The following is a 12,622-nucleotide window of genomic DNA, read 5'->3' on the forward strand; positions in this document are numbered from 1 at the left end:
CGGACTGTCAGCACAGACCAGCTTTGTAGGTGTTTGCGTGACACATTCCCTATTGTGTCTGCTGCTTTCATTTAACACTCTTGATGGTCACGCGTGTTGCCGTGGGGACGCGGGGACACTGTGTTCCTTGCTGGTGCTTTTCCCTTGTACGGATAGATCACAATCTGTTTATCATCTGCTGTGAAGGGACCTTCCCGTTGGGGACTATTGTGAATAAGGCTGGGATAGACTTTCCTACACGTGGCCTTGCACAGACACACGTGTTCACTGCTCTTGGGAAAATAACTACGAGGGAATCGGGGTCCCACCGTAACCCTTCAGCTTTATAAGATGCCACAAAACTCTCTGAAGTGCTCCTAACATTTTACATCTTCACCAGAAGCATCCGAGAGCCCCAGTCCCTCCACAGCCTCACCGATGTCTGGTGTTGTCTTCTTGTCTAGTGGGTGTGACAAGCGCACGTGATTTGGTTTTCATTTGCCTTTCGCCGATGACCGATGATATCGAGCATCTTTTCACGTGCAGACTGGCCACGTGTGAGTCTTCTTGTGAGACTTGTCGGCTCAAGCGTTTGCTCCTATTCCTTGATTGTCCTCTTTTTTATTGTCATTTTATGGTCGTTATTTTATAGATTCGGGATACTGCCGGAAGAGTGGCGAGCATTTTCTCCTTCCCCGCAGCTTACCATTTCATTTTCTTAATCGTGTCCTCCAAGGGCAGGTCTTTTCCTTTGGTGAGCTCCTGTGGCTTCTCTCGTGGCCCGTGCTGTCGGGAACCTCTCCAGGACACCTTTGCCGACATTGATATCTTCATAGGAAGATTCTTCTGGAAACTTTGCGGTGTCAGCTTTTGTGCGGAGGGGTTCATGGTGCGCTTTATGTTAATTTTGTGCACGGGGTGGAAAAGAGCCAGGGTTTGCTTTTTTTCCACGCTGACAGCCAGTTGTTCAAGCAACAATTTGTTAAACAGACCCTCCTTTTCCCACCTGACTGGGGCGGCCGCTTTGCCACTGACCATCAGAGCAGACCTGCTTCTGGCCTCTCCCCCGTGTCACGGCCTCCTCCCTGTCGCGTACCGCCTTCGGTAACGCAGCTTCGTGAGCCGTCTTGAAACCAATTAGTTCAAGTCTTCCGATTCTGCTCTCTTTTGAAAGATTGTTTTCCCTCTCCTAGGTCCTTTGAATTTTCGTGTAAATTTGGAATCATCTTGTCTATTTTTTCAGCATAGCTTCCTGGAATTTTCATAGGAATTGCAGTAAATCTATGCATCAAGTTAAAGACAACGGAAATCATCAAAATATGAATTCCTTTCCATGAACATTAATTTGGGTCTTTTAAATTATACTCCACAACGTTTCAGTGCAAGGGCTTCCATAGCCTTCGTTAGATCTGTTCCTGGGTGTGTTAGTTTTGACTACCGTAAATCGTATTTTAAAACTTTTATGTCCAATTGTTTATTCTTAATGTATGCAAGTGCAGTTGATTTTTCTCTATTAACCTGTCTTCTAACCTTGCCAAATTCACAAGGTTTTCGTGGATTCCTTTGGATTTTCTATGTAGGTGAGCGATGTATCTAGGCAAAAGACAGCTTTACTTCTTTTCCGATATCTGCGCCTTTTACTTCCTTCTCCCGCCTCGCTGCACGGTGAGGACCCTGTAACACGTGGCTCGTGGTGGGCGGCTCAGGTCCCAGAGTCACCTAGGGTCTCGTGGCCAGTGGCTCATTCTCCGCCGGGGCCCGGCACCGTGACGGACGCTGCGCTCTGAACCGTGAGTGGTTCTGTGCTCCAGATGGCGCACCCTTGCTCCCGTGTTAGAGTTCTCAGAGATGCCGTGTGGTGTCCCCTTCTCCCAGGGGTACCCTCAGGGCAGTGGTCATATTGCAGCATGAAGAGCTCACCTGCGCCCCGGCCCCACTAAGAGCCTTCTGCATCACCTGACACAGGGACATTCCAAGTAAGATGCACACAACCTCCAAAATCGGTGAGGCCCACCTGGCATCGTCCTTGCTCATCACAGGAGGTGGGGCAAGGCATCAAAACTTCCGCTACTCCTTAGAGGCAATGTCTTGGCGTGCCCAGACCCCCGAACCTCTCAAATCGCCAGCTATGAGACAGACCCTTGAGACTCTACCATTTCTCTCCCACCCTTTGGCATAAACGCATCTTACGAGGCCTCCAAAGCACTTGCCAGTCAATGCTCCCCAGGTCTTATTAGCATGATGTCATCAAAAGAGTGAGCCAGCAAGATACCCCACAGGCCCAGTCCAGACGACAAAGGTCCATGGGGCCTATATTGTGACACAGAGCAGGGAGGTCAACCTCAGCCTGGGGCAAGACTGGAAACATAACTTCTTGCCTCTTCCAAGTGAACACAATTGTTTCTAACTGCTCCCCCCACCCGACGGGGGCTGGAAAGAACTTTCCACAGGTTGGCCACCACGAAGCACATGCCACAGGCTGTGCTGTCCTGTTCTCCTAAATCCGTAACACTCAGCACCCAGCACAGCACCTTGGTTACAGGCTAAAACTTGGTTCAGTTGAAGGGATCTGCTGTCATTCATCATGATCCAACTGAGATAGAACATTCTAAATTCATTTGATTATTTAGACTTTATTTTCAGGGGCAGTTTGTAGACACACAGCCAAATGGAGAGGAAAGTACAGAGATTTCCCATAACCCCCTGCCCCCACACATGCACAGCCTCCTCGTCCCCAACAGCCCCCACCAGAGGGACCATGTGTTACAGGTGACGAACCCACGCAGACATGTCAACATCACCCAAAGCCCCTTACTCTCATCAGGGCTCACTCCTGGTGTTGTGCACTCTGTGGGTTTGGACAGACGCGTCATGATATGTATTCATCAGTTTAGTACCACACGGAGTATTTGCACTGCCCTAAGAATCCTCTGTGCCTCACCTGGTCATCCCTCCCCCCTGGAAACCACTGATCTTTCCACTATCTTTTTCAGAATGTCAGAGTTGGAATCATGCAGAATGTAGCCTTCTCAAATTAGCTTCTTACACTTAGTACTAAGCTTTCGTTAAGTAGTAATAATTTAAGGTTCCCCCCTGACTTTTCATGGGTTGATGGCTCAGTTCTTTTCAGCACTGAGTAATCTCCCCTTGTCTGGACGGACCACTGTTCATCCATCACCTACTGAAGGACACCTGAGTGGCTTCCAAGTGTTGGCAATTACGAATGAAGTCACTGTAAAAATTCGTATGCAGGTTTTTGGGCAAACATGGGTTTTCAGCTCCTTTGGGTAAATACCAAGGAGTGCAATTGCTGGATCGGGCGGTAAAAGAGTGTTTAGTTTTGTAAGAAACCATCAGCCTGCATTCCTCCCGGCTCCTGACGTTCCATGTCCTCGCCAGTGTTCGATGCTGTCAACGTTCCAACGTCGGCACGTGGAGTCTCCTCCCAGTTGTTTTAATTTGCACTCACAGATCGAGTTGAGGAGAACAGACATCTTGACAACCTTGAGTCTTCCTATCCATGAACATGGGACATCCATTTATTTACCTCTTCTTTGATTTTGTTCATCAGAGTTTTGTCATTTTCCTCATACAGATATTTGGCATATTTTGTTGGATTGATACCTAAGTGTCGCGGTTTTGATTCATCCGATTTTTTCTAAGGTTATACTGGTGCATTCGGGTCTTTCAGGGTAATGCTACGTTCTGCTATTGCCCCTGGGAGACAGTGTGTTTTGCTAGACTGTTTTGGCCATGAGAATAGATGTGTTTTTGAACTTTTCCCTTTGGCCTTCCCCACTATTGAGGCCCTTAGTTCTTCCAGGTACAGGCGCCCTGAGACACACTCAGACACTGAGGAAATGACCGCAGGGTGGGCCTGGACACTTTGTCCCCACTGTGAATCGGATTGGACCAAGGTCCTGTGTTCTTTTCTTTTTTTTTTTTTTTCAAATAAGTTATCGTCGAATCGGTTTCCATACAACAGCCAGTGCTCATCCCAGCAAGTGCCCTCCTCAGTGCCCATCACCCACTTACCCTTCTCCCCGACCCTCCATCCTCCTTCAGTTTGTTCTCAGTATTTAAGAGTGTCTTATGGTTTGCCTCCCTCCCTCTCTGTAACGTCAGGGTCCTGTGCTCTGACAGCCTCTACTCTCATGGCATTTTGTGTCCCCCTGTATTCGTGTCAGCTCAGGTCCCGAATCACACAGCCTTCAAAGGCCCTGGCATTTCCTCTCCTCTGTGTGTGGCGATTCGGGCACTCGGCCGGGGGCTGCTTTGCAGGACGTTTGGGGAAAGTGTCGCTACACGCATCGCCGTGGGGTTGCAGGTCCCTCTACAGGAGCCAGGGTGCGGGCTGTGGCTCAGACGCCGGGGCATAAATAGCACTGAGAGGCAAAGAGGGTGGAGAGTGGACACTGTCTGCTAGGCGAGGGCACACGAAGGTCATGTGAGAGCTCAGCGGGGAAGGGGCTGCAGGTGGCCGTCATGGGCCGATGAGAGGGCGCGGGGTGGGGACACGGAGCCCTGAGAACAGAAGGGGGGGTGGCGTCAGATGCCAGGAGATGCTACCTTGCGTAAGACGGAAGACGCCCCACCTCGGCGGGACCAGCCCCTGTTGGCAGAGGGAGCCGCAGGCGTCCCCTCTGCTGGCTTCAGGTTCCTCTGTGAGGAGAAGGTGGGGACACCTGGCCGTTTGCAGAGAGTGGAGAAAGCTGGAGATTTTCTGTCTGCACAGAATTTCTGTCAGCCTCTTCTACTTCCGTGTCTCCGGGGGAATATTCTCCACATAGATACACAGAAAGTGGTGGCTGCCGTCCCCACCGAGCCTACCCGGGGCGTTAATTTATTCAAGATCAGATATATAGTATTACATCACCACGGAGGAGCATGGGACTCAGGTCGGGACAAGCCCTCGAGCTCCAGGTCTCAGGCAGACGCTTGGCTCTGAGAGTCTGATGACATCACACAGACCCACACGCGTCTTGTGAAATACAAGGCGCCTTCGTCCCAGGCCCTGGGGAGACCAGGCAGCTGCTCCGGGGGACCTGCTGCCCGGCGCTCCCAGAGTCCCGGGAGGCCATCCCCCGGGCAGTCTGAGGTGGACGTCTCTACCGCCCATCACCTGCCTCGGGGTGAAGCCCATTCCCTTCCCCAAGTGTCCCGGGTCCTCCGCGGGGCCGTGCAGCCCGGCTGTGGGTGGTGAAGACCGAGCAAAGGCAAGGCCGCTCAGCACTCCTTGCCGTCCAGGGTCTTGGTCTTCCGGAAGATGCTCTGCATGGCCGAGATCCGGTCCTCATCTTGGATGTTGAAGACCTGGAACTGCAGACGGGGCGGGGGACAGAGGGGTCACAGGGGCACCTCGGAGCCCATCGCAGGGTCCTGGACACGGCGCGGGACAACACGTGCTCCTTGGCCACCAGGACTTCCTGCGTCTGGGTCTCTGCCTGCACGGTCCTCTTGACAGGTGGACCCACACAGGGCCCTCTCGCCCGGGGGTGGCGGGGGGGGGGGGGCCTTCCTCACACACAGGTGTCCCCGGATGGGCCCGACACAGAGGAGGCCCCAGCAGGTGCTTGTGGAGGACAGGGCACGCACCAGCCCTCCTGCTGCCGTCCCCCGGGGCCCCTCGTGTCCTGCAGGGAGACCGGGTTGGCTCTTTGGGGTGAGGGTGGGGGTTGGCCCTGGGGGAGAGGAGCGGGAGCGGGCTCTGCGGGAGCAGGGGAGGGGAGGGCCTAGCGAGCCGGCAGAACCTCGGAGACTCAAGGAGGTGCGGTCGGCAGAACAGCCGGGCGACCCCGGAACACCAGGCCGGACGCAGGATGCAAAGTCCGAGGACACGGCGTGGGCCTCCCGAGTCTCGGGATGGGCAGGAAACTGGCCCCGTGGGGCCCAGGGACAGCCACACCCCTTCCTGAGGAACGGAGTCCAGCGCAGGCAGGCGGGGTTTGAGCACTTACCGGACGTGGGTTTGGGGGTGGTTCTGGCGGGCGGTGGAGGCACATTCGGACACGCTACCCTGGGGCCCTGGGGCACCAGTGGGCAGGGTCGCTCGTGGCCTGTCTGACCTCCGGATGTCACGTCTGCCCCGGCCGGCTCTTGCCGGCCGAGGACCCGCCCGGCCGGCCTTCCTTCAGCTCCTGCCCCCCCCCCCACCCCGGGGGAGCGGGTCCCCCCCACCCCCGCGTGTCACCCCGGGCCCGTCTGAGACGCCCCTGCCACGCCCACCTTGTCCAGCAGGACATCAAAGTAGGCGGTGGCCCAGTAGGCAGGGTCGCCGGCAGGTAGCTGCAGGAGGGCCTTGACCCCGTTGCCGATGCGCGGCGGGGGGCCGCGGCCCAGGTGGGTCACGTGGATGCGCAGGGACGCCTCGGGTTGGCTGGCGAAGCGCTCCACGCGCTGGTACAGGGCGTTGAGGTCCAGGCCGGCGTCGCTCAGCAGGTTCCGCTTGGGGTAGACGAAGTGTGGCAGGTTCCCGGTGGCCAGGCAGCAGAGCAGCACCACCAGCAGCCGGTACACGGCGCCCTGCAGCTCCGCCCAGTCCTCAGGCGCCGGGAAGAGCGCGGACGCCCACAGCAGCACCGTCTGCAGCGGGGCGGGGGACGCGGTCCGGCCCAGCCCCGCCCTCCCGGCCTCCCCTCCACCCCCGCCCCTGCCCACCTACTTGTGGCCCTCCCGGCCTTCCCTCCACCCCCACCCCTGCCCAGCCACCTTCAGCCCTCCTGGCCTTCCCTCCACCCCCACCCCTGCCCACCTACTTGTGGCCCTCCCGGCCTTCCCTCCACCCCCGCCCCTGCCCACCTACTTGAGGCCCTCCCCACCTTCCCTCCACCCCCACCCCTGCCCACCCCCCTGTGACCCACACCACCTTCCCACCACCTCCACTCCTGCCCACCCGCAGCCCATCACCCTTATCGAAGCTGTCCCCTGGAAGTCTCCTGACCCCTGCACCTCTCCCCCACACTCCATACCTCCCCCCAGAGGTCCCAGAGCGAGCCCCAGCCCCTCTCCACTTGTTGTCCCCATCCTGCCACCTCCCCAATTCCCCGAGGCACTGCCACTGAGTCCAGGCTCGGAGGGACCTTGGGCCCCCACTCTGGCTTCCCATCCGTGGTGCCCAGGACCCCTCTCAGGAGATTCTGAGGCTCTGCCCCTCCTCTGGCCCTTCCCATCGTGCCCTGCGCCCTGACTGCACTCCTGCTATACAGACCAGCCTGAGCCTGTGGCATCGTCCTGGCCCAGGTCTGCATCAAAGCCGTAAGAGTGGACCTTCCTCCCCCTGTCCCTGAGCCCCCCAGCCAGGGCCCCTCCCCAGCCACAGTTGGGCCCTCCCACCAGCCCCCATCATCCCTGCTCACTATGGGGCTCAGGAGCCACAGTGGGCCAGACGCCAAGGGCCCTCTTAGAAGCTGCCGGCCCCTCGGGGGTGGGATGAGGGCCCGCGAGGGTGGGGAGCGGGTCAGACGGGCTCTCCTGGGCAGGCCAGGCCACCTCTCTGTTAACCCCCAGCTCCCATCACGGAGCAGCACTCGGCAGGCCTCCGCACCCCACCGCGGCTCGCTCCAGGCAGAGACCCCGCCCGCTTCCCCTTCCCCTTGCCGGTCTTGTGCCCCGGCTCTGGCCTTCCTTTGCTCTTCTCAGCCCCTGACGGCCACAGGGGCCGAGGAGGACACGGCTCCAGCCATGTCATAGCAGCCAGTGAGCAGCACAGGGCTCAGAGTGGGGACCCCCGGCCGGTAACACTCACGGCCACGGGGGCCGGTGTGCCCACGAGCCCCCTGTGCGCACCTTCAGGTGACCGAAGGTCAGGCCGGGGCTCTGGCCGCCGTCGCGCCAGCTCTCGTGGTTGACCCGGTCCAGGATGGAGAGGCCGTCTAGACGGTGGCCCGGGAGGGAGCCCAGCGCACCAAGCAGCCTGGTGAGCAGGTAGTCAGTGGAGACCCTGCGGGCCGGGACAGCACACATACTCGGTCAGCATCGGGGCTCCGGCCAGCCGTCCAGGGACACGCTGCATCCCCAGAAAGGAAGGCCCCCAGCCGTGGCCTCCCCGGGATCAGGTCTTGAGCCCCACAGAATGGTCCAGGCCACGGCAGGGACTATGCCACTGCACTCGGCCCGGCCCAGCCCCACGAATGTCATCCACTGCCAGGGATTAACTGTGAGAGCGACCCCTGCTTACTTCAGCCCCGGGCTGCGTTCCCGGGCGTGGGAGCCAGTGGGCATCACCCTGGCCAAACCACGGCGGCCTTGCTGTTTAAGTCCTGTCAGAGCTGGATGGGGCTCGGTCCCCGGCCCTTGGTTCGGGGTCTCAAGGGGAGCTCAGCCTCTGCCCCACGTCCCCTACTCTGTCTTTCCTGCTCACGGACACCAACTCGGGGTCTCCCTTTGCCGGCCGGAGAGGGAGGGGAAGGGGCATCCGCACCTCCCCCAGCTCGCAGACTCCTGGGGTGGAGACGGGGGGGGGGGGCCCACAGGGGCTGCTGGGGCTCTGGGGCCAGGCGGGGGCGGGGACACCACAGGTGGCGGTCTCCTGGCGGGAGGACCTACCGTCTCCTAATGGGGAAGGGCCACCGGGACAGGAAATGCTAGCAAATTCCCGGTGCGATCGCATCCCCCACCTCACTGTGTGGACACCCCTCCCGACTGTCCCCGGAACCTGTGGGACCCTGGGTGAGTCACCCGGCCTCTGGTGTCCAGAGCCTTCTGCGTTTCTCTGAGTGTCCCCTCACAGCCCGCCCTGGCCCCCGGCTCGGGCGGCAGGGGGCACGGCTCCACCCTCCCCGCAGCTCCAAGAGGGGCGAAGCTGGCGGTGGGCAGTGATGACCCCACGTCCCCCAGAGATCCCAGGGACGTCAGCGTGGCACAGAAGCCTATGGGGCAGAGGCGGGGGGAGGGGGTCCCCGCAGACCTTCCTGCCCGGAGTGGGAAGAACAGGGGGGTGGCAGCCCCCTTCCCGCCGGCTCCCCAGGACCCCACAGACCCCAGGACGCGTGTCCGACCTCCAGTGCTGGGCACTGGCTGGCACCAGGGCCGCTTCTTGGCTGATGATCCTTTTCAAGCTGCCTTCAGGGAACCCGCGCATCCACTGAGCCCTCTCCAGGGCGGGCACCCAGAGCTTTCTCCGCACCATGGGCACGATGTTGAACCGGATGGTTCGCCAGCCGCTAGACACGAGCAGGGACAGGTGGGACTCCTTCTCCTCCAGGCTGTCCGCGTTCAGAGAACCTGCAACAGCCCGCCGTGCCCTGGAACCCTCATCTCAGACGGCCCCCCGCGCCTCTGGGAAGGGGCTGGGCAGGTGAAGGACAGGGCCAGACCCGGGACGGCTCGGGGTTAACACACGTGACCCCAGAGGCCCGGTGTCGGCAGATGCGTGCCTGGTGCCCCGCGCCCAGGAGGGCCTGGATCCAAAGGCTGACAGTGGACGCGCCTGGCTTCCACTCCACACCCCGGGTCCCCAGAGCCACACGCCAGATGGCGCATTCCAGTGAAGATGCTTCCCGCTCCCGTCACCCCTCGGACCCAGCCCAGCACCCGCACCCAGAGCCCAGAGCCCCCAGACCACCCAGGAGGGGACATTCCAAGGGTGACAGGGCTGGAGGCTGGCGAGGCGGAGACACTCGGGGATGACCCGGGGCCCTCTGGCCTTCCTCCTCAGCTGTCCCTTCCCCCCCAGTAAACAAACTAATACCACAGAGAGAGGAGGGGAGCTGAGCAGTGTGGGGGACACTCCTGTCACCGGCCCTTACCAACCCCAGCCAACGCCAGACTCGGAGACGTCCCTCCTTCCCCCCGCAGCACTGCCCAGTGAGGGTGCTGGTCAGGGGTCAGGGGACCAACCGTCTGGGAGCCATGTCCCAAAGGGAACCCCCAACGTGTGCCTTGAAAATAGGTCTCTGCAGGGACGGAGCACGGGGGGTGGGACTCCTCACGTCCTACAGCGGCACGCAGCCCGCCCTGGCCCACCCACGGCGTGGGGGTCTTGTAGGAAGGAGCCTGGGCCCCGTTATGCAGACCGCTCCCCCCAAACCCCTGTGGGGTGTTCCAGGTCCTGGCCCTGCCACCGGACCACTCCATCGCCTACATGGGCCTCAGTTTCCCCATCGGTTACAGGAAGGAAGGAGCTCAGTGACCCCTGGCCCCTTCCAATTCAGGGTTTGAGGCACTTGTCATCCAGAGCCACTACTGGTGGCTTCATTTCCCTTCCTACCATTGGTCACACATTCTGTCCCGGAGGCGGCTTGGAGGGCGGCCAGCCACACCCGCAGCCTGGCCCAGCCACTCCCTGCCTCAGCCCCCAGCCCGGTCTCACCGGTTTGTTCCCAGGTGCGGGCAGCCTGAACCTCGTCACCTGGGGTTGCTCTGCTTCCCTTTTAAGGTAAGTGACTGGGAGCGATGCTTGGAATTTCCCTGCGTGCCCAGCTCGGCCCCTTGGGCGTGGCTCCCAGCCTCCTCTGCTTTCTCGGCCGGCCGGGGGGGGGGGGGGGGCGGTGGGGACCTGGGAGTGGCAGCTCAGAGTGTGCCTGAAAGGCCCAGGGCTGGGCCATCCCAGCAGGCGGGGCAGACGGCCTGCAGGTGACAGGGCCAGGTGGGCATGGCCACCGTAGATCGTGGAAGAAGACAGCAGTGGCCCTGCCAAGTCACCTGCGGTAATTGAAAGGTTCAGAAGATGACCAGAGAAGATGTCCAAGGGGCCTGATGACAGGTTCCGGCTGCCCTGGGAGGGCTCTATCTACCGTCAGCTCTGAGAGGGTGGCCACCCGCCCGGGTCTCCAGGCAGGTCTGGAGAGGGGCCAGGGTTGGACGTCGCCCCTCTTGCCGTCGGGAGACCGTCCAGAAGCCTCTCTGAGCAGCCCGGGGCAGGCCACTGTCCCCGCGACGGGCTGACCGTCCACCCCCGTTCTCTGACGTTATGAAAGACACGAGGACCAGGCGGCTGCCACCGCCATGGCCTGTTCCTTCCCAAGGGAAACGGGACTTCTGTTTGCGTCCCCACTTCTCTGCCAGGACAACCCGATGTATTTGCTCTGGCCCCCAGGAGGGTGCTCTGCTGTCCTGGGCCTGCACCCGCTGCACCCACGCACCCACGCTGTCTTCCCGCTCCGTGCACTGTGACCAGATGCCGGAAGCGGGGACGCCCGTCATGCTGAGCTGGAACTGATAACAGAACCACCTGCCCAGAACTAGCGCAGGGACCGCCATCAAGCAGGTCAGCGGGAAACCCCGTGCCCCGGACTTAGCTTCTAGCTGTTCGTCAAGTAACATCCGTTAACGTGTTACCGCCAAAGTCACCATGTGAAAATCAGGCAACGTGGAAATGGGTGACCTGCGTTCTTAGAAGTGTTTGGAACCAGAAAGGATCTCAGAGCGGGATCCCCCAGCCCGTGTGCCCTGACACCCACTGAGCCATCGCGCGTCTGTGCACACGCACGCACACGCACACCCACTGAGCCATCGCGCGTCTGTGCACACGCATGCAGACGCACACCCCCTGAGCCATCGCGTGTCTGTGCACACGCACGCAGACGCACACCCCCTGAGCCATCGCGAGTCTGTGCACACGCACGCACACGCACACCTACTGAGCCATCGCGCGTCTGTGCACACGCACGCAGACGCACACCCCCTGAGCCATCGCGAGTCTGTGCACACGCACGCAGACGCACACCCCCTGAGCCATCGCGAGTCTGTGCACACGCACGCACACGCACACCCCCTGAGCCATCGCGAGTCTGTGCACACGCACGCAGACGCACACCCCCTGAGCCATCGCGAGTCTGTGCACACGCACGCACACACACACCGCAGCACACGCGCGTGCCCAGTGTGTCCCACCCGCTACCTGGCGTGACGAGGCTCTGGTGTCTGCAGTGCACCACGGACGCCACCAGAAGGTCCTTGAGGACGCGCAGGACCTTGCTGGGCGCGATGTGGCCGCGGCACCCGGCGCCACCCTCGGAGGAGACGCTGAGGACGTCATCGGCCATCCGCCGTTCCGGGCGGGCCCCTTCCCTGGAGACACCCAGGCGGCAGGGCGCAGGGCCGTCGCCCGCCTCGGCGGCCCCCACCTCCTCGATCAGCAGGGCGTCCGCCTCCACCCGCAGGGGCACCTCCACGTGCAGGGGCTCCTCCGAGGTGCGCAGGGCAAACTGGAAGGCCTCCAGGTCACGGGAGTAGTCCACGAGGAAGCGGGGGTCCAGGTGGTGCACGTGCTCCAGCACCGTGAGCAGCACGTTCTCCGCGCGCTGGAAGTCCTGTGCCCGCCGTGCCCCCCGCGAGCGGATGGCCTGCAGGTAGTGCTGCCACAGGGGCACCTGCACGGCCATGGCCGGGGCGGGTGTGGACGGGACGGGGGGAGGCACCGGCCGGGCGAGGAGCACTCTTCGGGCGGGCCGGCTCCCCCGAGAAGCAGAATTCCAGAGTGATGGGGGCTGCGGGCCTGACCCAGACCTTTGAAGCGAGGCTGAGTCAGTCACCGACAATTAGGAATGTCACCGCCGCCCGCCCGCAGCCTTGGGCGGGGAGGCGGGGCCTGGTCACCACCCAGCCCGGGGCCTCCCTCCTGTCACGCTGACTCCGCCTCTTGGGCCCAAGGCCCCTTCAGGCTCCCGACCGCCCCGGAGAAAAATCAGTCGGCACCGCCACT

General features: G+C 61.1%; 1 protein-coding gene across 1 annotated transcript; it reads right to left on the reverse strand.

Annotated features, from left to right (window-relative positions):
• Nucleotides 1-4,074: 4,074 nt before the first annotated feature.
• Nucleotides 4,075-12,302, reverse strand: MAB21L4 (mab-21 like 4). Its single transcript, XM_030328074.1, has 5 exons — nt 11,819-12,302; nt 8,976-9,201; nt 7,765-7,918; nt 6,205-6,561; nt 4,075-5,298 (listed from the first exon to the last, which is right to left on the reverse strand). The coding sequence occupies exons 1-5, from the start codon at nt 12,300-12,302 to the stop codon at nt 5,206-5,208; spliced, it is 1,314 nt and encodes a 437-aa protein (XP_030183934.1). The 3' UTR covers nt 4,075-5,205.
• Nucleotides 12,303-12,622: the final 320 nt, after the last annotated feature.

This window comes from Lynx canadensis, chromosome C1, assembly GCF_007474595.2.
Source record: "Lynx canadensis isolate LIC74 chromosome C1, mLynCan4.pri.v2, whole genome shotgun sequence".
NCBI classification, from domain to species: Eukaryota; Metazoa; Chordata; class Mammalia; order Carnivora; family Felidae; genus Lynx; species Lynx canadensis.